General features: G+C 35.6%; 1 protein-coding gene across 1 annotated transcript in view; it reads left to right on the top strand.

Moving 5' to 3' along the window:
• Window positions 1-24859, top strand: part of Nell1 (neural EGFL like 1) — an 837848-nt gene that overhangs the window by 649446 nt on the left and 163543 nt on the right. The window contains exon 15 of the mRNA XM_042691722.1: window positions 2333-2428. Coding sequence (XP_042547656.1) covers window positions 2333-2428 — 96 coding nt within the window. The remainder of the gene's footprint in view (window positions 1-2332; window positions 2429-24859) is intronic.

Here is a 24859-nt window from a genome sequence, read left to right as displayed (position 1 = left end):
GTTCCCAGTGTATCCTTCAAAGTCATAGCAGCACTGTTACTCAAGCACTTTTTTAACACTAGCTGTGAGAAACATCACCTCAAGGTCCTGACTGATATTACCTCACTTTATCTTGTAGGACTCTTTATCATGATACTGTACCATCATACATTGTAACGAATACCTCATGATCCCTGCACAAGTTCTCCTATTATTGCTTCCATTTACGGGCTGGAGTGAAGTGAGGAGTATGTGCCCACCATGAACTTTAACCTCTCTGCCCCAGTTCTGCAGGATCTCGATGGGAGACTGTTTCATTTGAACACTAAGAAGCCAAGCTGGGCCTTCTAGTTCCATGTTCTTTCTCTCTTTTGTCAATATTTGATACTCTATCTTGCCAGCTTTCCAATTGTCATCTGTAGCTTGTGGAAATGCTGTTACATTACTAACTTTGGTGCAGAGTTATACTTTATATGTGTGTGTGTGTGTGTGTGTGTGTGTGTGTGTGTGCACGCGTGTGTATGTATATATATATATATATATATATATATATATATATATATATATATATATATATATTTGAGAATGTGAGTGGCCAGAGCTCACAATGTATGATTTTGTGGGCAAGGATTTGCAAATAAATATGCTTATATGTGTTGTAGATTGTATAATAAAAGTAGCAAGGTAAATGTTGTGCAGATAGTTTTATGTATAGTTTAAGAATATTGAGATATTTGAAATAAGAAATGATATTTGAATCTCAAGGTATGTGCTACATATATAGTGGTGCTGGGTTTTTTAACTTAGGGCTGAAGTCATGGTAAGCAATTATCTACCACTAGATGATCTAGTCTCAAGGAATATGTCCCGAAAGGATTTTAAATAATATGGGCAATATCAATGTGAGCTATTCTCTATACTCAGATGGGTACTCTATAGTTAAACACATCAGGTGGCTCTCTGAAGCTCAACTCACATTAAGTGTATGATGATGACAAAACCATGACATTTTTCTTTGTTGACATTTTCCAGCTACAATTAAATTTTACTTTGTTCACTTAACTCTCAAGTGTGTAAAAGGAACTTAGGGTTAATTGTTTCAGTCATTATCTTTAGTAAGAAATTTGGTTATTTTTTATTGAGTAGTATACAGAACCATTGGTGATTTAGCAACAATTGACAATAAATTAATCCAGATGGGACCGATAGAGAATTGTTTGTTCTAACATAACAATCTGTGAAATGAAGAGTAAAAAAATACTCACATATCTTTGAGTATTTACTCCATGGTCAAGACAGATTGGAATACAAGGGCAAGAAGAACAATTTGTACTTCTTGTCTGTTTTGGTCTTGCTATCCAGTGATCAGTCAGGTGTGGTAAACAGTTATGCATGAATGCACAATTGTATTTAATACTGCCAGGGAGAGGAGTGTCATGCTATACTCTGAGAGTCTGTGATAAGGAGAACCAACCTGATTAGAAAAGGGTAACTCTGGAGTGGAGTTTGGATAACCTCACAAGGCTTATCACAAGTCTAAACTTAGTCCACATACTTGTAACCAAACTTCCCATACTGAGGCATTTTTCCTAAAAAGACTAATGTGAGATGAGCCAAGCATCTTAGCTATCAGGATAAGACACTATTACTTTCATTGCCAAAATGTTGCTTAAGTTTTCAAAAGCAATGGGTTAATTTATGACATTATTAAAAATTTGGTCAATTACCAAAATTCCTTTTTGAAAAATATATCATCATAAATGCTACCTAGTGAAATAGGTAATAAAACATTGGGTATTAAAAAGGCTTTGCCTTTACCCTGACTGCACTTTTTCTACCTACCCAATTTATCCTACTTGATTTCAAATAGCTGCTAATACTAGCTGCCACTTAACCTATACCAGCCTCATATGCAATACTGTACATCCATTATTCAGAGTAATTTCATATAAACCAGTGATATTATTGCTTACTTATTTGGGGGTATGGGAAAATTTAAATATACCAGCCAGGTACCAATGGCTTATGCTTGTAATCCTAGCTACTCAGGAGGCTGAGTTCTGAGAATTGTGGTTTGAACCTAGGAAAGTCCATGAGACTCTTGTCTCCAGTTAAGTACCAGAAACGCTGCAGAGGAGTTATAGCTCAAGTGATAAAGCACTAGCCCTGAGCCAAAAAGCTCAGGGGAAGCACTCAGCCCTGAGTTCAAGCTCTAGGACCAGCATCAAAAAAGAAAAAAAAAGAAAGAAAGAAAAAGTCAATAAACAGGTATTCTCTATGCAGCAAAGAATAATAACTCATAGATTTCTTATCACATTTTGTCTAAGTGAAATCTCTCATTCCTTCCCAACAGCATTCTGTGAAGAGGGCTGCAGATATGGCGGAACGTGTGTGGCTCCTAACAAGTGTGTCTGTCCACCTGGATTCACAGGAAGCCACTGTGAGAAAGGTAACCTAGGCTGCTGGGGGGCAGAAAGATGGAAGGGAAGAATGGAGTTGGAAAAATGGAAGCGCCACTCTAGGCATAGGTTTCTGTGGCGTGACTTCATACATTGTGTTTTGATGGTGTCATGGCTTTCTCAAAGTGGATACCTTCTGATTACTGCAGAATAGCCTTCCTCCCTCTGAACACCACCCTTCATTTGCCCTCTGTCCAATGCGTCTAATCTAGCAAGGTCGAGTCTTTTCTCTGCTAGGCTTTGCAGTGTGCATTTTGGTTTTAGTGCTAATTAGAGATAAAGCCTGATGAACTGGCCTGGCCCCTTTATCATCAATTGGTAGCTTTATGCACGACCAATGGAGTTTTAACAATCTGCTGTTTCAACGGAATCTAGATTAGCAGCACATGCTTCTTACATAAAAGCATATTAAATAATTCCAGCAGCAGGTTTGTTGGTGAGCTTGGGATTTTATTCTAATACTGGTTTATTAGTGACATTATCATTCATGGACCTGATAATATAAACAGATTAGTATTAGTATGATTCCATTGTGTGCACTTTTTGGTTTGCAATAAATGTAGTGTTTACACTTGTACCACTCAAGTTGAATCCAGCTGCCTTACTGATTAAGAAGGTCCTTCCTGTGTACATGTGAAATATTCATGTCAATATATATGTCAATGTAAACCAGACGTTTATGCCACAGAAAATAAATACATAAATTGACTCTTTCTATGTCCTTTATCAAAACTGAACACGCTGAAAACATTGCATTGCGTTTTTCAGAGTTTGGCTATTACCCTTGATAATCTGACAGCACAGCATAGTAAAACAGAGATAAGCTGTTAAACACTACTACCAAATGAAGAAGAGAGTATCTATCTTTCGCTGAGTATCTAAACAGAGGAACTCTTTTCTTCCCTTCTAGTTTAAAAGTTTCTACAATTAGCTAATAAGTTCTAAAAATGGGCCCATTTATTGAAATCTACCCTGGACAACTTAATGCACTGAACTGCCTATATATTTGTAAGGTAGCCTGATCCTTTTAAAATTATGTCAAAACTGAACTATTTAAATTATTTAGCAAAGAAATCAGTGGGCAACAGCATTATTTCTCTATCTTGCAATGTTACGAATGAACCAAATCGCACTTATTATATAAAATTAATTAAATGGTTTGTCCTTTAAAATAAAAGTGCCAAGTACTGCCTCTGAGCAATGTGAGAGAATTACCACATGGAGCTTAAGAATTCTTGCCAAAAGCACAGAAACTTAATGGTAACTTAGCATCCAGGCCCTTATTGCAGCACATTTAATTTTAATTAGGTTTTCTAAAATGAAAAAAAATCTAAAGGATTCTCATTAGTGTTTCTAGGACTCCCATGTCTCTCTAAAATGAATATCTAGGATTTGATGAGCAAAACATGGTACTGATAGTAGTGACAATGATGGTAGATACTGTTAGTAATGAAATGCCATTCATTATGTGCTAAATATATATCAGCTTTTTTCAGTGAATATGCTAATATCAAGAAAAAGAAAAAACTCATTACTTTGCTCATGTAACTGTAACACCTCTGTATAGTATTTTCACAATAAAAAACGTATTTTAAAAAAAGGAAAGAAAAAGAAAAAAAGGAAAAAGAAAAAGGAAAGTAGTAGGTCCTTTTACTTCCATTTTATAAATGGCAATCCAAAGCTTATATAGGGTCAGTTAGTATGTTTCATAATTGTTACAGCTGAACATAGAGCCCATATGTGTGCTATGTAGCTGGCGTATGTTTCTCAGAAGTAATACCTGGGTGCTGGTGGCTCTGAGGATTGTGGTTCAAAGCCAAATACGGGGAGGGAAATTCATGAGACTGCAAGAAACCACTCAGAAAACACTAGAAGTGGCACTGTAGCTCAAATGACAGGGGGTTAGTTAGCCTTGAGAAAGAGCTCAGGGACAGTGCCTAGGCTTTGAGTTTGAGCCCCAGGACCAGCCAGCAAACAAACAAAGAACAAACAACTTCTTGTGAAAATATTGATTAGTGGGCTGTCTTCTTAGACAAAGAGAGTGATAATAAAGATGGTGAGTTAACAAATCTGTATTTCCATGAGCACTTCTATTTATTGCAGTATTCCACTAAAATATCTACAGGAAGGTGCTTTCTTATTCTTCTTACATTGTATACAGTGGAGGGGAAGGGGCCTACCAGACCCTGTGATCAGTAGCGGCTATAGGAAATACTGAGTCTGATTTCTTATGCATTGTTGATGTATCTTTTCCTGCGTGATTGAATCACTTCTTACCCTCTGTTCCTTCACTTGGAGCAATAATAAAAATATAATAATAGAAAAAAAATCAAGTTTAGAGGATGAATAAAATGGAAATAGGGAAGCTGTTTGTTATTAGACAAATCCTAACATTGCAGGTAGTTATTACATAGTCTTCAATTCTTGCTTAATCATCATGAGGAAAAACAAAACAATAAAATGAAAACAGAAAGCTTTCTCTCCATTTGGTATTTTTATCTGTAGCAAAGCCATTCCATTTCACAGTGGCCAATCTTAAACCAAATTCTATCATCATTTTCATGGGCAAAAGAAACAAATATTTTTCTAATCAGTTGTGCACAATGGACATAGATAATGGTAAGCCAACTATTAAATCTGTGCTGTATCTTTTCTGAATGTTGTCATGGAGATTATTATCAATAAGAACTAAAACAAACCTACCTGATATTGAACAGTGATGCTGGGTGTCTTGAGAATTAAGAGTACCAAAGGAAAAATGCAAAGATATTGTGAATGTTCTAAGGCATGATTGCACTAAATCTCTTGTTTGGTGTATTTTAATTTCAGGGCAAACTACATGACCTCATTTGTGCCATATAGGATTCACTTCCATGTAGCCCCAAACATGTGTCTTTGGTCACATGTTGAGACTAAATGCAAATGAATCTGTATTTCCTAAGGTCACATGTATTCTTGATTTTATTCATTGCTTATGATACTTGGCCTTTCAACATTGAGGTAAACTTAGTTTCGTCCCTGAAATCATTTTTTTAAAGCAAATGTGTGTCTAGAATATAACGACATTCACAGTCCTATTCATGCTTGGTATGGGACATTAAGCTCAAACTCTTCTTCATTTGTTTTCTATAGATTTGTGGTTGTCAAAGTTTTTGTTTTGACAGTTCCACTCAAGAACATTTTACTTCTGTTGATTTCTCCACATTATACTATGTGTGTTCTTTTCTACTATTTGTTTCTTTTCTCTGTCTTTAGCTTGGCTTGGTTTCATATTTAACATGGAAATGAATAACGAATGAGATAAAAGACTGAGGACATAACTGTGTGTTGCAAGGCCCTGATTTTCATTACCAGGACCAGAAAGGGAAAAAGAAAACACAAAGAGATATGGAAAGATAGGAGATAAGTATTAAAGAAACAGGAAGAAGAGTAGCTTTAGATGAAAAATGTTTTAGGTAAAAACTCTCTTTTCAACCTAAAAGCCAAAAGGATAGGATTCTACAAGCCTGTATAGTAACCAAACACAAAACAAAATGAAAACAGAACTAAACAAAATGCACTTCTCTTACATTTTTTTCCAATTATAAAATCAAAAGTCTACCCTTAAACAAGAAAAATATTAACTGGCCAAGAAACAGATTTAGATGAGTCTCAGATTTCTGCTTGGTATGTCTGCTTAGAAACCAATCAGCACACATTAAATATAACACAATCAGATGTTAGATCTATTTCTAGATTAGGATTTATTAATCTGAAAGTTATCTGCATTGCATTTTGAACCCGATTTTTCTTTGTTATGGAGAGATTTGTTATTTTATTAGAATATGTCAGTGTCTCTGTGAGCTTTGTTCAGTAAATATTACTAGTATTCCTGCCACCAGTCAGGAAAATAAAACATGACTCCATACATTACCATACTTCCCCTGAAAGCCAAATCCTTGCCTTTGAGAACACCCTGATAGCTGGGTGGCTCACTCCTGTAATCCTAGCTACTCAGAAGGCTGAGATTTAAGGATCATGGTTTGTGCCAGCCAGGGCAGTAAAGTCCATGAGACTCTTACCTCCAATAAACTACTCAGAAAAAAAAGGCAGAAGTGGTGTTGTGGCTCAAATGGTAGAGTGTTAGTCTTGAACACAAAAAGGCTCAGGGACAGCACCGAAGTCCTGAGTTCAAGCCCCAAAACTGGCAAAAACAAAACAAAACAAAAAACAGAAATACCCAAAAAACCCACCTGACCTTTCCTCTGCATTGCATTTAGATGTGTTAAACATGTATCAAGTAAACACTGTGACACTGTATTGGGCAAGGACTAATGACAAGATTATAATGTAACAATCTGCACATAATCTGTACATGTTCAGCACAGATGATTTTCAATTCATGGCTGCTTGAATCTATGGATGTTGAAACTCCTATGAAGCAGAGTTAACTGTATTTCTCTATTTTAAATTTTCTTTCCTTTTCTCTAATAAACATAAATCAGTTGTCTTCAAATGTATTAATATTATATGTATACACATACATACGTGTTGACATATAAAGACAATTGAATCTCTATACCATGAATCAGGTATGAATCCATGGTTCAAATGATCAATGAAATCTACCTTTTTTCCTCTGAGAAGAATCAAACTTTCATAAAAAATAAACAAATTGCCAGTATCACAGTAATTTAAAGAGAAATTTTATACGTTTTGTAGATGAAAAGTAAACATCTTAAAGTATCTCTTGGACTATTTTGAAGTAGTCATCAGTAACCAAAATTTAAAAATTCAGTCTGCCTGATACCATCATATGGTTTGTGGGGTACATCTCATTGTCTGAAAATCAGACTGATATGGAAAGTCATTAGAATCTGTATCTACCCACACATGCTAACGGAGTGCATGTTGGGATGCTTAAATTCACCCAAGTAACTTGAACTTTGTGTTTCCCTGAGGGATCTAGAGAGGACTTTATCTTTCTTTACTAGAAGGATATTTGAACTTATACATATGAATTCATATGTATATGGATAGACATGAAGATAGTTTCTATAGTATTAAACTTAGATATATACATATATGCTTATCTTAAGAGACTATCATACTATCATGCTTCTTCCATGGTAAATTTATTTGATCAATAACTTGGTAAGGGTTTAGGCAGAAGTATAAGTCAGACAACTGCACTCTATAGCCTCTATTTTGGAGTGCATTTATTGTAAATTGTATAAATATATTTGTATACATGATATATAAATAACTTGTATCTTGCAGACCAGTGTGAAAGCTAGACAGAATTTGTCAAGTTGTAGGCTATACCATCATCTAAAGGCAAAATAATGAAACTTGCAAGCTGATGTTATAAAAATAGCAAACATCCTCCATTTCTTTAATTGTTGCAGAAATGTGTTTGTTTATTGTAACTCGATCAAGTAACTATTATATGTATTATATAGATGTATTATTTAATATATGGTTATAACATATTTTATAAACTTTCATAACCACTGAACCTCTCATGGTCTCTAAAAATTTGCAAAGCCTAGTAAGTATCTGATTAGAAGTTTTGGCAAAGCTAAAGTAAATATTTCAGTGGTAGAGAAACTGCTAGTATTTACATGGCATGCCATGATCTCCAATATCCTCAAAAATATTCAGCAATATCAATAAAACAACAAGAGAAACTTTAACAGTATTATTTATATAAATATAATTATTTTTCTATTTTGCTGCTTTGCTTGTATCTTTGCTATTTTTCTATAATAACCATAAAACTGTAATAAGTAATGACTTTTTAAAAGCTTGAAATGAAGAGAATCTAAATGTGATACAAATAACATTTTTCTGATTTTTTTGTAACCTTTCCTAAAGGGAAATGACTTTTCACAGGATAACTTATTCTATTGTTTTCTTGTGCCACAGAGACTTGTAAATATGTGCTTGTAAATATGTAGTTTACCTAGAGTTTATTGTCCATTTACCAGGCTTAAAAATGGATTAGAAACCAAGGACTTCTGTATTTTTCCAAATTTTAAATTTGCTCTTATTTTGAGAGATTCCTGTTGACATTTATCTACTTTTTATTGGTAGGCTGACCTCTATTTCTAGGGCAAGAGAGGTTATGAATCATTAAAAAAGGAGTGGATAATAGTTTCATTATCTCAACAGATCAGAGAATATTTCTCTTTCTTCCCCAGGTATCTCATTGCTAAGAGAAAAGCAGCAAGAAGGAAGAATACAAAAGTAGTTCTTTAAATTCATAAATAGTCAAGAGTTATTTAAGTCTTCTCAAATTGTGCTTTCCCAGATGCCTTGCATATTAGGTGTCTGCTAAGTAAATGACAGAAGTGTGTGTGTGTGTGTGTGTGTGTGTGTGTGTGTGTGTGCGCGCGCGCGCTAATACTGAGGCTTGAACTGTCAATAGAAAGATTATTCTGTATTTTCTAATATGAGCAAAGTGAGATCATATGTAAAATTTTCAAATACTATAGATCAGGTATGAATCTGTGGTTCAAATGATCAGTGACATTTACTTTGTTTTTCTCTGCAAAGAAGCAAAATTTCATAAACAATAAACAAATCATAAGTGTCACACAATTAGAAAGTAAAAGGAAACCTAATTCTTTTATTTGGGTTTGGTGTGGTCTCATTTCTTTTGTAATGGTACTTGAGCTTGAACTCAGGCTTCATGGTCTAGTTTGATGTTTTGGCTCAAGTATGGTGTTCTACCTCTTGAGCCAAGTCTCCCATTCTGAAGCTTTGCTGATCAATTGGAAGTAAGAATTTCCAGGGTTTGACTGATCAACTTATCAGGCTGGCTTTGAATCAAATTTTGATCCCAGTCTCCTTAGTAGCTAGAAATATGGGTATTAACTACCAGCGCCTGGCTAGTTAATAGCAGCATTTGTTATTAGTTTCATTAATTTTGTTGTGCAGATTTTTTTCCTTTTTTATGTATTTTTTTAATTGTGAAAATACCGTACAGAGAGGTTACAATTACACGGGCAAGATAATGAGTACATTTCTTATCAAGCATTGTAGCCTCCTCCTTGGTTTCCCCTTCCCATCCCTTCCCATCCCCACTCCTCCACTCCCTCGCCAGCTCCCTCCCTCCTCCCCCACCCCAGCCAAAGTTGTAAAGTTTGTTGCAATGGGTCCACCTGTATCCTTATTTAAACACTTTGTTTTTTCCCTTCCCCTCCACAAATTATGCCAACATCAAATACAGTGAAAGCAGGGGTTATACCGTGGCAGGGAGGGACATATCCAAAGTACTTTTCTATCTTTTTTTAAATTTTTATTTATTTTTATTGTGAAAATACTGTAGAGAGGGGTTACAATTACATGGGCAAGATAATGAGTACATTTCTTATCAAGCATTGTAGCCTCCTCCTTTGTTTCTCCTTCCCATCACTTCCCAGCCTCCCCCCACCCCTACTTTTCTATCTTTTAAAAAATATCTTTAAGTAGTTGTACAAAGAACTTGCTGTTGAACTAAGCACTTCATGAATACAATGCATCTTGATCAATGTCACCCCTTTCATCATTCTCACCATTCCTTACAACTCACCTCATCCCTCCCAACTTACCCCTTCCCTCCACTTTCTTAATTATGTAGGGCACATTGAATTTCATGATTCTCCCCTTTCCTCTCTTCATTAGTCTACCCTCTCCTCTTGATCCCACCCCCCTTTTCAGTCCCAAAACACTTTTTTTTGTTGTGCAGATTTGTTGAAAGAAATATTTAGATCTTCGTGTAATAATTTATAAAGAAAAATAGGAAAATTTGAGATTTCTCTGAATTTCACTAACACTTAGAGGATGGGTGTGTATGCTTTATAAAAATTCATTAAAGTAAAATGTAATTTACCTTTAATATACTGTCCATCAAAGAGGGAAGGAAGGAAGGAAGGAAGGAAGGAAGGAAGGAAGGAAGGAAGGAAGGAAGAAAGGAAAGAAGGAAGGACAGAAGGAAAAGTCAAATGAATGAGAATTTGACTGAAGAATGTTTGCACTAGTTATTTCCAGAAATTAAGACTGGCAGAAGAGAGATATTGAGTGGCAAAAGAGAGACATTGAACTGGACCAACCACCCAAACCCATCACGACTGATCTGGGTATAGAGTAGATTTCATTTCTAGAGCAGCTGATCCTTGTTCAGTGTCCCCTTCTTTCTTCAATGTCACCCACTTAACTCCCTTCTTTTGGCTATGATGGAGAAATTCTGCTAAAGAACCAATTCCTGGCTCCAAATGGAATTGCCACTCAACTCTCAGAACCACATTGGAGGTATTTTTACAATCCTGTCTTTCAAGCAGCTAGTACCATTATTTCTTCTCAAATGGAAAAAAAAATACCTGATGCTATTTTCATTCTTGGCAAAGAGCAGGTTTTAAAGTCATCTCAATACAATTTTGGGAAGCAATGCCTTTTGTTCACAAACAGGGATTTGGAATAGCAATCAAAGATGCAGCTCAAATAGTGAAAATACTAAACTGCAGGTCAAAGGACTGAGTTCTGATATTTGCTACCTCTGTGATGTGAAACTTGTACTAATTATATTATATAAAATATTACGTAATGTATATGTAAATGTGTGTCTCAAACTGTTGTATTTTTCCCCTCAGGAGGTTGGCTGCTAAACTGTACTGAGTGTATATTAGTGTTATTCATCCTGCCAATCAACAGAGGAGTTGGGATTCTAACCTATAATTAGCTAAATCCAAATTTCATACATTCTACATCATAATATATAACTGCTTCTAGACTACCTTCTTTCTGCCCAAAGGCAGTTAAGCATAACAGATTTTTATCAGAGTTTATGTAAATTAGGTGAATAATGAACTACAATCCCCTCTTGGATTATTTGCATGATTTTTGTGTTCCTTTTAACATCTGTGTTGTAGGAAATATGGAAAATAGAATAGGAATTTAAAATGCAATCTCCAAAGTCACCATTGTTCGGTTTAAGTTGAGGATCTGCTACTCAGCAGGATCAGTGACATAAAAGTAATATTTCCAAGCATTGGTTAGCCAGTAGGAAAAGGTTATCACATTTGCTCCTCATAAAATTATTGTGAGATTAAATGAAATATTCTATCTGAATCACTCGGCAGAGTGTCTGGCATATGGTGTGTATCTAGGAACAATAGCTACTGCTATCTTTTTACTCAGTGAGCACTGAGACTCAGAAATAACAGGTTATTATTCCCCCAAATGGAGAAATGTGGAGGAATGTCAAGCCATTCCTTATAGCTGTCTTCTGTTACTGAAATCCTCCCAATTCTCTCCTAGTTCTTAGAATTTCTTACTATAAAATTCAAAAGTAGAATGTTTTTATTCATATTACCTTTCCAACTCACATTCTATGTTCTCATTAATATTTTATATAATTTCTTTTTTTAAATACATGTTTTTTAATTTCTTACTAATAATAAATATGGATTCATCTGGTAGAAGTCTGATCTGAAGAGAGAGAGAAAGAGATCTAATTCATTTCTTAAAATGTGGCATAGGTGTGTTTTGGGTATGGTCGTTGAGAACAATTCTTTTTAGCATTGTTTATTTTCTATTTCTCAAGGTTGATATGGAAGATTTAACACCCAGCTCTCACTGTATGATTGAAAGCCATAGGTATCTTTGTACATAGGAGATCTGAGACCTCATTGAAAAGGCTATCCTGCTTGTCTTTCTACAAATATTTCTTTAGCTCTTTGTTGATTCCTCAAATTTATTCAAGAAAGACAAATATTTCAAAACTCAAACTGACACTGGGAAAACTGGATTCCATCAGATTCCACTACTCCCTTGCTCTATGACTTGAGAGAATGTCAACTTTCCTGTGTAAAATGAGAATAACCCACTAAGTAAAAACTTTTAAGTGGTTCATATTCTTTTATCAGATATTGCAAAGCTAAGTGTGTTGCTGCAGTGGTTACAACCCATGCTCTTGAGGAGATGAAGGAGTGAGGACGGTGAATTCTGAGAGTAATAGTATTATGTGAGTAGTGAACCATAATCCCTTCTTTGATTGATTTCATGATTTTTGCATTCTTTTCAACATTGTGTTGTCTGGAATATAGGAAATAGGAGTGATGTTTGAAGATACAGGTAGGAAGTTAAGTGATTAAGATTTTAAGTAATACATTGGGAACAATGTATTATAGATATATAGTAATAAAGAGCTGGTGAAATAAATTATGATTAGCTATTTTATGGAATCTTAAAAGTATATTTGGGAAGATAAATTATATGGGAGATGTACATAGTCATGTGGTCTGGAACCAATCAATTCTGGAAGAAGACTTAGGTTATGAGGTCCAGCCCTTTGATCTTGAGGAGTGATTTAACATTCTTGTGCCTCAGTTTCTTAATTTTGTTTTTGCCAGTCCTGGGGCTTGAACTCAGGTCCCAGGCACTGTCCTTGAGCCTCTCTGTGCTCAAGGCAAGCACTCTACCACTTGAATCACAGCACACTTCTGGCTTTTCTGTTTATGTGGTGCTGAAGAATTGAACCCAGAGCTTCACGCTAGGCAAGTACTCTACTACTAAGCCACATTCCCAGCCCCTCAGTTTCTTAATTTATAAATGAATGCCAAACTCATACTGCCCCATTGGAGAATATTTTTATTGATGAGAAATCAATAAGCACTGGAAATTAATAGGTAGAAATGATGTTTGACATGATTCAAAATTTTATACTCAGGTACACCTATGAGATACACCAAAAGGCTCCAGTGGGATTTGTTCCCTTTCTGTGAAAAAGGGTCTTAGTCCTTTAAATAATTTGTTGAATATTATACTAAAGCTCAATACATGCTTTTCTCTCCCCTCATTATCTGCCTGTCACAGTTTCAGAAGTTAGTGGGAAGCAGTGTCATCTACTTAATTTCTTATCTTATATTTTGAATTTCGTAGATGTTATTAATCTCTTTCTGCAGGGAAAGAGAGTTTTCTGGAAGAATATAAAGTGTCAGGTCGATGGCTCAGTTGTGTTCTATGGCTATGTACTCTGAATAGGGGATATACAGAGGTGTGTTCTTCCTTTGGGGTTGCTTTGGGGACAGTTTCAGATCACTGGTGATTTCCAGTTGAACCTACCTTGAAAGAACAATCGTTTCATCTGACCAAGATGAATCATTGCAATAGTTGGTTATACTTGACTGTTTCTCCCATCAGAGTTCTGGGAGATAATAATGTAATGGTTTAGAGACTCCTACATCTGCAAGCTGGGTGCTAGATCACAATTACAGCACTGATAAAAGGCTGTTGTGCAGAGGTGCAGGGTGATTTTCTCTGGTAGTATTCCCAGAATACAGATATATGACTGTCACCACTACCATTAGTCTAAGCATAGAGCAGCTTTCTTTTGATTTCCTTTGTCATTTCTCTGTCATGTGATGATGGCAGCCTCAGAGACAGGCATTTACCTTTGGGGTATTGAGACTTGAGTCAAATCCAGACATAATGGGACTCACTCTGTAAGGGTAATTTGTAAGTAGGCTTTGCATCACTTCTGTTTGGATGAGATTAATAAAGGAGTTCTCTCTCATGGAGAGAAAAAATACACTATTTGGAACTGATATCTTGCCTCAACCACCTTTCTCCACTAAAGTTCTCACTTTTGATTTTGTCAGTGGCTCCTAATTAATTTCAAAACCTAGGTTCCTATAGTTGCAAGGAACTTAATGGTTATTATGGGCACAACTGTTTTTTTTTTTTAATTGTGAAAATACTGTAGAGAGGGGTTACAATTACATAGGCAAGGTAATGAGTGCATTTCTTATCAAGTAATGTTGCCTCCTCCTTCGTTTTTCCTTGCCATCCCTTCCCATCTCCCCTCACCCACTTTGTCCCCCCAGCTTCCCCCCTCCGTGCCAAAGTTGTAAAGTTCATTGTTGCAATGGGTCCACCTGAATCCTTATTTAAACAATTTGTTTTTTCCCTTCCCCTCCACAAATTATACCCACATCAAATACAGTGAAAATCTCAGATAAGTTGATGTTAAGCGAAATGAACCCCAAGATAAGGATTCAAATATTTTTTTTCTTTCTGGCTATTGTTTCTAACATATTTATAAGATAATTTTTGTTGCTTTGTATGTTTTTTTTAATAAATGTTGTACAGATAGTCTTTGGGATATAGGACTTCTTAAACCTACCACATTATTAGCTACCAGAACTCTGACAGGGGAAATATACAGTGTTAATATCCTGTCATATTTTCACTTAATAAATATTTGATAAATGAATAAGCAAAGGCATACAAAGATCTTGAACTTCACATCGTCTGATCTTTTCATTTTATGTGATGACTTGAATTTCATCTTTATTTAAAGGACACCAAAGATAAAATACACCATAAAAAAGGAAAGGTGGGATGGATAGCATGAACAAGAATAATACAGAATATTTCTGTGTGTTATTGCACATAGTATTCTGAACCTGCATTTCCATAAAGCTGTTAGTACCGTTCTATTAGGAATGGGAGTCAATCTTGTTAACAAATTAACATTCACCATAAAATAAATGAAGGCTATTAGGGATTACCTTGTCTAGCTAGTAATGCAGAAAATAGTTCATAACTACAGATGACAAACATCTCTTGCTTTTTGCCATGCAGGTCCACACTATTAAACTGTGAAAGTCAGGCGTTTGGTTCACATATTCATTTTTTAATCCTGAGTCCTAGAAGATATGAACAATGCCCTAAATGGGAGCATAATGACTACACAGAAAGGAAACCAGGTTTCTGTGAAGTTATGCCCCACCGGAGTCCAGAAATTACAAACATTCTCTACTAACTCATAACTCTTTGTACCCAAGAATATTTGCTGCACTGTAGATCATCAGTGGGGCCGAGAGGGGGTGAGGGGAGGGAAATTGAAGCCAACAGCTTGACCTAGAAGGAATACAATGTTTAGGATTTACTTCACTCTCCTCATAGAATTTATTGATTAGAAAAGGTAATTGCTTGTAATGTTCACTTAGGTTCATAATATGATGACTCAAATCACAAGATCAGTGCATTCATTTTGGTATTGGTTTATAAGAAGCAGATCCTGCCACCAAAGTGAGGTAATGTGGGTTTAAAGCAGTCTCCAGTTTAACAGAGACCTTGAAGTTATCTATGGGTGGCAGGAATTTTGACCAATAGATTGAGTCATGAGGGGGTAATCCTAGAAGATTATTTTATTAAAGGATATCTTGCTATGAAAGCCTTTCAGTACTCCCTCTGTTCTTAAAAGATAAATTTCTAAATTGTATTGAGTGTTATATAAAGATTTTTGTGATTAGACTTCTATTTAACTCTCCAGCTTTATCTTCTCCTAAATATGACTCTTCAGACTATTCCTAACTACTTCTGTACACTGAAATGTTCCATTTTATTCAAGTCTCTGAATTTTTGCTCTCTCCTTTTGTGACACACACACACAAATGTATATATTTATCATGGACATAAACTGATTTATACAATTAACATGAAATAATAGAAAATATTGGTTTCTGATGATATACAATAGTTATGAGTTTTCTACCCTCCAAAAAAATGCATCTACCTTATTCTAGTTTGTTATAATCTATTCTTTTACAATCGTTGGGCTAAAACATACATACATACACAAACACAAACCCTAGGTCAAACCTTGTTTAATATATACATGTGTATATATATACACACACATATGTATATATAATTTATGTACCTATGATATATGTATATTATATATATATATATATATATATATACCTATATATAATATATACAATGCTAGACAGATGCCACTTGAATCATACTCCCAGTTTAGTTTGCTCTGATTTGTGTGTGTGTGTGTGTGTGTGTGTGTGTGTGAGTGTGTGTTTGTACTAGGACTGTGGCTTGAACTCAGAGTCTTGTGCATTCCACCACTTGAGCCATACCTTTAATGTGCCCTTTGTGCTAGTTAGTTGGAGATGGACTTTTTCACAGGCTGTTCAGTGTGGGTGACGTTAAACTGTTACGCTCAACTTCAGTCTCCTGAGAAGCTAGGGTTGCAGGCATAAGCCACTAGCACTGGATTGCTCTAGTGATTTTGGAGGCATGGTTTTATTTTTTTGGTCTGGATCAGTCTGGATCATGATCCTCCTATTTGTGCTTCCTGGATAGTTGGAATGAATAGGTATTATGTCCCACTGTACTCAACTTCTTATTGATTGCAGTGAGGTCTGGTGAATTTTTGCCTGGGCTGGTCTCATGAGCTTATGCCTGCCTCAAACTGATCCTCTCAAGCAGACTCCCCTCACCTCCTGAGTAGCTATGATTAGAAGCATGGGCCACCACTAAACCCAACTAGAGCACCTTTCTCACATCCAAATCATTTATATTAACTTTTAAAATGCATGTGAATTTAAATTTGATTCAGTCTCCACTAGCATTGGTGTGGGACAAAACAGCATCATTATCACCTCCAATCTAGGTGATGGTAGGATCTTCCTAACTCTCCTCCTTTCCTGGAACACATCTGCTACATTTTCTCTACTGCTGGTTTTGTTAGGGACACTGTTTCCAAATCTTGTCACAATTCCACCATGTCATATAGGCTCCTGATCAGTGTCCCTCCCTCATAAGCCCTGACCCCCTAGCTGAGAGGACACATGTCCTTCCTTGTCTTTGTCACTGCTTTTTTTGATTGTCAGTCTTTATGGGTCTCTGACACAATGAGAATTTTTTGTATAGTTCCACTCCATGAAGACTGGGGTTTTTGTCCATCTTAGTGGGCATTGCATTTTGAAAGACTAAGGACCAGTGCCTGGCATGTAATAATGCTCAAGACATTTGTCGAAGAAATAGAAATTTTAAGAAAATGATGCTCCCTTTATCTTCTATATTAATCCTTGAAGCTGTGATACTGTCATCATGACATATCTTGGGAAGAAAGAGAAAATTAGTGGTGTCAATCACACACCTTCATCTCTGATATTTTTGGATCATCTGTAGTCATTTATCCTTGGTTTCTCCTTCTTCACTTTCCTCTTCAATCCATCACCACAATAGAGCTATTGTTTCTTCATCCTACCTCTTCTAAACTATTGTCATTTTTTCTTCCCAGGAATGATATTAGAAAACCAGTCTCCATATTCTCAGTCTTATTTCACTCTGCCAAAAAAAGGGCTCTTCCTGAATTATATTATATTCTTTATAAAATATAATAAAATTCTTTTCTGGATAAAAAATATTAAATGGTTTTCAGTGCCCTTCATAATCACTTTGAACTCCACTCATTAGCACAGGTGATTCTTAACACCTTCTCCGTCACAATTTATAATTAGTGTAACTTCTGCACTAAATATGATCAGCAGCAATATTTCTCTTTGACTCTCCTGTCTGTGATATTTTATGACCTTCGTAGCTTTACCTTTTCCCCAGCATATGAACTTGCTTCATGCCCCATATTTTTACATACATCATTTTTGTTTCTCTCTCTCTTGCGCTCTCTGTCTGTCTGTCTCTCTGTCTGTCTGTCTCTCTGTCTGTCTGTCTGTCTGTCTGTCTGTCTCTCTCTGTCTCTCGTCTTTTTTCTTTCTCTCTCTCTGGATAATAGATTGAACTCAGGGCTTTTGTGACTGCAACATAGCACTGTATGACTTAAACCATGCCTCTGGTCCTTCTGCTTTTTCAGTTGTCTTAATCATATAGAGTCCTGCCTTTTTTTAGGTCTGGCTTTGGACTTCAGTCTTCTTACTTCCTCCTCCTGCTGCACAGCTGGGATTACAGAATGTACCAACACGCCCAACCTCCCGAATAGACCTTAACTAAGCTTTTTTTCAGAAATACTTGGGTTTTTCTTTTAGCTCTAGAAGTTAAGGTTAAATCCCTTCCAGCAGAATCCATATCAACCTGGATTTCTCATTATAAAATGCAAATAATGGCCTTTCTACTTGATTCTTGCCACTTTCTTCTTACTGCCTATTTCAGAAACATATTTGTAATACCACTAACCCCACTACCCCTCGAAGCTTAAAAAATATTGTTAACTTGATTTAGCAATTGTTATACTAACCCACGATGTCTCCAAATCAAAATGGCATATGTCTCCTGTTTACTTTCATCCTTTTTTCTAGTAGGTCATTTCTATCTATCCCAAGTTGCTAATGTTATATTTAACTCACATGGTATTTTCTGAATCAAATAAATATTGGCATTTATTGTAAACATTTTAATATACATAAGCTAGATAGTTTATTCTAGGTGGATAGCAACCCCTCCCTTCTTCCTATAGACAAGCCCTGGCCAGCTTGGGTAAATGTGGTCCTTCTCCCTTCTAGGAAGACCATTTAATTGGAACGCTTAAAAAGGAAAAAGCATACACAAACACGTGAATTGCATTTTAAAGCATATTTCTGATTTGCTGCCAGTAAGTGTTGTGGCCTTGTCATTAAGAAAACTGACATGTAGCACCAAATAACAAGTCTTCGTGTTTTCCTAGTGCTTAGTCTTAAGATAATATGAGGGTGCCACAGCCATCTGTGTGCGCCCATTAAACTCCACACATTTGTGTTTTGAAGAAACCAGCATTTCTTGTTCTCCATGTATTCCTAATGTCCCTTGCAATTGCACTTCTTTTCTCCTACGTGAAGGAACAAACTCAACTGTATAGTTGTTGTTATTATTTTGTAGAGCTGGGATTAAACCCAGGGCCTTAGGCATTTTAGGAAAGTGCTCTACTACTTGAGTCATGTCCCTAGCCATCTAGACTTAGAGCTTAATGTTAACCTAAACTATAATTTAAGCTCCACCTGTGTTACGTGCTTGGCATATATTGTTATTTAAAGCTTGTAACACAGAAGGCAAGTGCGGATCAGTAGCCTTCGTCTCACATTGTTATCTAATTTCTTGTTCTTTCTTCCTTTGCCTTTGCTGTGTAATGCTCAGCCAGTATAAGCAAGCATTCTCCCACTGAGCCACATCCACATCCCTGATCACGTATTTGTATATCTCTCTCTTTTGTTATTTTCAAACATACTGGTTTACCTATGAGGCCTTTGGACCTGATATTTTGTTTTGTTTTGTTTTGATAGTTGTCTAGAATATTCTTTCTCCATTTCTTTAACTTACTTTAGATCTCTATTCAAATGTCACTTCTTAGTAAGGCCATTTCTATCTTTATTTAAACCTTACCCCTGAATCTTTTCTGGACACTATAAATTTCTGTCTTTCCCCCATTTCAATTACTGCTGGATACGCCACCTCGTTCTCTTGTTCACACCTGCAATGACTGCAATATCATCAGCATTTTGAAGTCCCTGGGACTTGATTTCTCCTTAGGAGATATTTATTACATGAATGAACTCATGGATCAATGAATGCTTACCCTTATTTTCTGAGTAACTGATAATCAACACTAAATATGATTACCAAAACTATAGAGCTGGGAAGTATCAGAGCTGTGGTTTGAATCAGTCTTTGTGCTTCAAAATCAAGCCTTTTATCCACCATCCTTTGCTACCTTCTCACGTAGGCCATGCTGATCTAAAACGTGTAGGGGAATTGTTAGAACTCATCTTCTGTGATTTTTTTCTGGGTCAGTTGCAGAATTCAGAGTGTTTTATTACAATTCCTCAGCATCCCATTTATACCACACTTATGCTTTCCAAACCCAACTCTCCTCCTTACACTTGAGTTAATTCTCCCTGGCTCAGTATACTATTGGTATACTAGTGTTCATTCTAGTACAGATCTTATCATCTCAAATGCCTTTCCAAGTATTTCATTACTTCATTTCCCTTTATTCTCCTACCAATTTATCTCACTGTCACCCTGATTTGCACATCAGGAAACCAAGGCTAACCAGCAAAGGAAGTTATTCCTTTTGTAATGCTATTAAGAGAGAGAGTAGGAGTTACATTCTGATCTGCTGGTTTAGAATTCTGTTCTTTTTCCCTGTTATGCCACACTGCCTCCAGCCTCCCTTCCACACTTAGGCATTCCTCTTTCCTTTCATTGTGTAATTCTAATGTTAAATATTGAACATACCCAAGGCATGCCATTGCAATTCCCTTTTACTCACAAGGCATTCTTGCATCAGGGAAGTGGGCCCAGCACAATCTTCCAAGCAGGATGACCTCTGTCACTTAAAATGTGTCCTTAACCGTATACAACTTCTCAATGTGTAGTTATGCCTCCACTGTTAGAAGAATTAGAGAAAGTCCAATCAATGAATAGTAGGTGCTAATAAAATTTATAGATAGTAAAGAGTGCTGATGTACAAACTGTTCTCTTTAGCTTCTGTATTATAGAACAATGTTATTGATTGTTAAGAATACTTTAAACATGTAGTATTGTAAAAGAAGTGGGATGTGGTATTGTCATACACACATACAATGTTCCCCATCATTCTGCTTTACCTCCTCTCTCCTTTGTGAAGCAGTTTTATCTGGTTTCATTGTTGTATTTTTATTCAAGCATATCCTTTCTCCCTTTCCTGCTGGTACAGAACCTGCTTTACTTTTGTGTCAATTTTAGTGCAATTTTTAAACAGTGCATACAGATATTTCAGAAATAACAATTTTATTTCTTGGACAACTAAAAAGAAGCACTTTGAAGTATATTTCATATTTATCATCCAGCCAATGAAGCATCTAATATTATATATGAATCATCCAGTTGCCCTACTTTAAGTTTGAACTTGAAGTGGAATAAAAGGCCACATGAGCATATCAAAGAAAATGACACTTCAACAGGAAATAACAAATAATATTATCCTAGGAATTTTGTATGTGTGAGACTTCAAAATACATCCCCTGATTTAGTAAAATTTGAATGGTATTTAACATTAAAAAAATCACACAGCTGATGGATCTGAGATTGGGATAAGATTTTTACAACAGATTATTTCTGTGAGCCACTAGTGCCCTAGTCCAATTCCTTTTAACATTAGATTCATAAGATTCATCTATTCTATTGCTTATAGTTTATAGTTTTAAAATTCTCATTGTGCAGAAGTATTTTATTGTTTGCACATACCAAACTGTATTCCATTCTATAGGGTTATTTTGATAAACTTCTATGTGTCTCTGGGTGGGCATATCTGTATACTTTATAGACCGATGTATCTTGGAATAGAATTGCTGGGTATGTCCAGGGTCAGTTTAAATGGAAACTGTCAGCTGTTATGGTGGTACATGCCTATAATCCTTGCTACTCAGGAGGCTGAGAGCTGAGGATTGCAGTTCAAGCCAGGCTACGCAGAAAAGACCTGAGTCTCTTATCTCCAATTAGCCAACAAAAGCCTGAAGAAGTTGTATGGCTCAAGTTTTAGAGTGCTAGCCTTAAGCTGACAAGGCAAATAGTGCAAGGCCTTAAGTTCAAGCATCAATGCATGCACACACACACACACACACACACACACACACTACATATTAATGTTGTCCATTCTTTTCCCAAGGTGGTTAAACCTATTTACATGTCAGATAGTGTAGAAAGTATAATTGTGCCATGAGTTATTTTCAAATCTTACCCAAGTCCACGCCAACACCCTTATACACATACAAAAGCTGTCAATTTTCCTCTTCTACAATAATGATCAGATCAATGTTCAGTGTTTAGCTGGTACTTGCAAATAAATTTGTAGGTGAGCTATGGAGTTACTTATCATGAGTTCTCTTTGTCAGAAAAGTATTCTTCCCTTGTACGTTGTAATTGTTTTATTAATGTTGTTTGTCCAGTGTTTGTTTCTTCACCTTGAACCAACTCCAGATTCTCCTTAGACAATACTTTCCCAGTACATGCTAATGCACTTGGTATTTTATAACTCTAGTTCTGTGAAGAAAATGCTTGCATGCTGGAAACTCTTTGGGTCTACAACAACTGTTTTATTTGGATTTCCATCTGTTTTTGATGTTATTGAATGTCCTGTTCTTGAATATTCTTCCCTCTTCCATTAAACCATCGTTTGTATAGAGCAGATTTTTACATTCTGGAGGTAGGGTACATGGCAGATAACTTGTTCAAATGTATAGCTGAAGATGCCATTTTTGTACTTAGTTGATAGTTTGATGGGTTAGAATTATAGGTTATAAAGTATTTAGCTTTAAAATACAGTAGGAATTATTCCAAGGTCAGTTTTTTAGTCAAGTCAAAAGAAGGTTTCTCTGTCTTCTTTTCCTGTATTTATCTTTTTAAAATTTTCAATTTTGTTTTAGACTCTTTGGAGTATCGTGGAGATACTTTGTCAGTGTTATCTGTTGAGGTCTTAAATTTTAATGTTGGAGATTGAACCCAATTTCTAATGTTTCCTTGCCAAGCAGATCTCCCCTGATCCCAGGGCATTAATACTATCTTCCTTAATTATTAAGGTATTCATTTCTGCTATTTTGTTATCATTAGCTGAATGTTATTTCTCATTTTTTGTTTCTAGTTCTTATAGTTCTTAGATGTTTCTCAAGATAACAGAATTTCTCTTTAATGATAGTTTACTATTTTTACTATTGTTCCATCTATTTCCTTGTGTTCATTTCTATTATCTAAATGTTTATTTTTTTACTTTACTTTCTCTCAAACATTCTGTGTGCTTAGCTATCTGCTTATTAACATTATAAACATTAAAGTAAGTATCTTTGGCTCATGACAGCAATTCTAGCTACACAGAAGGCTGAGAGTTGGAGTATCATGCTTCAAGGCCAGCATAGGCCAAACAGTTCACTAAGTCTTATCTTCAAAATGGCTAGTAGAACAGAATATTGAAGGCATGGATCAGGTGGTAGAGCTCCAGCCTAGCAAGTGAAAGCCCTAAGAACAATCTTTAGTACTGCCAAAAGAAAAAAAGGACTCAATTTACCTGTGTAGCTTGCAGCGGTTGATAATATTAGGTTATTTTTAGCTAGACAGCACTTGGTGGGAATAGTTTCAAGTATCATTAAAGAAAATTAAATTCTTAGGGGACTGAACTTGTTCATAGGGAACAAATTTCAGTGTGTAAAGTTGAACTGTAAACCCTTGTTTTCTTGCTATTTCCTATTCTTTATGGGGTACATTATAATCCTATAAATATAGCTGGGGCAAGATAAAGGGAAGAAGCTGGCTTGGGTGAGTGAATAATTCTGCATAATCTAAATGCTTCTGAATTTAGTTTTCAAGTAGTTTTCTTGTTTTAATTTCACCATTTCCAGGGATAGTGAGCATCACCATTCCTAATTCTGTAGTGTAAATCAACTTGCTTCTTGGCTTTTTCTATGCAGGCTATGATTCATTTTTCTCCTATCTTCCAGGTAAATTAACAATCATCTATCTCTTTTGTAGCTCCCCAAATTATGTTGCCCTTGTCTCCTCTTCTGCATGCTTTGCCCTTGAGGTTTTAGACCTTTATAATTTATCTTTGGTATGATCTTATTAGTGTTTGAGGGAGAAAGTAGAGATAAATGTGAATATTTAACCCAGTATCTTTAATCAGGAGCTACGCCCTCAGGTTCAAAATTGCATTTGACCTTCAGATGAAAAGTCAAAAGAAGTCCTGGCCAACCTGATAATTTATGTCCAATTATATTATATTATTCCTTTGAAAATGATCAGGTAATAGAAAATATTTTTAACTTTCATATGTTATAAGGCTGAAGGAAGGGATATAATTTTATCTGTAATGTGAGAGGTACTCTTTACAAAAATAGTATTGGAAGAGATTTCATGAAAATATAGACAATCCTCCTTTAGAAATAGAGTACATAATCTCATTTCAAAGACCCATAGAGCATTATTTAAGGTGCTAATCATTTGAATTATTTCTTTAAATTTTCAAGATGCTATGAGAATTTGAGACTATAAATCACCATTCCATTGAAGACAGTTAAGTCAGGCATAAGATTAAAAAAAGAGCTATTTTTTTAAATTTCATTTGAAATTTATAATTTCAAATGATTTGGAAGTGAGATTTTTTTCAGCAGTATTGACCATAATCAAGGGGACATAAATAAGAGAATGATAAAGGGAAATGTACTATATAATTGGGGTTGAAGAATCATCAAGATACCACAGAGATGAGCACTAGGATCAGACTTATTTAACAACTTCATTAATGGTCTGGAAGAAAGAAGATCCAACAAGTTAATTAAATCTACAGATGGTCCTTAGTGGAAGTTACAAATACCAGAGAGAACTAAGAAATGATACAGAAAGACTGTGAGGTCAAAAGCTTTGATAGCTGTGGGCACAGAAGAACAAAATTAAATTTGGGAAGGATAATTACAATTGAACACACTTTGTTCAGCGAATAATAAAGGAGTTGAACTTCAATCAATTAATGCGATAAAAAAGAGTAGAGCTAAAAGAAATCCTGTGGCTGTTGAAACAACTTATTTATCTGCTAGAGCAGAACTCAGAGATTCTAGAAATAAATTCATTTTAAAAAGAAAATGCAACTTTTACTATGTTATTCAAGGGGTAATATTCACAAAATAAATGTGTGA

The sequence above is a fragment of the Dipodomys spectabilis genome, unplaced genomic scaffold (genome assembly GCF_019054845.1).
Source record: "Dipodomys spectabilis isolate Male_0828 unplaced genomic scaffold, ASM1905484v1 ptg000145l, whole genome shotgun sequence".
In the NCBI taxonomy this organism is placed as follows: Eukaryota; Metazoa; Chordata; class Mammalia; order Rodentia; family Heteromyidae; genus Dipodomys; species Dipodomys spectabilis.
Note: the sequence above shows the minus strand (reverse complement) of the source record. Positions and strands in the feature narration are given on the sequence as shown.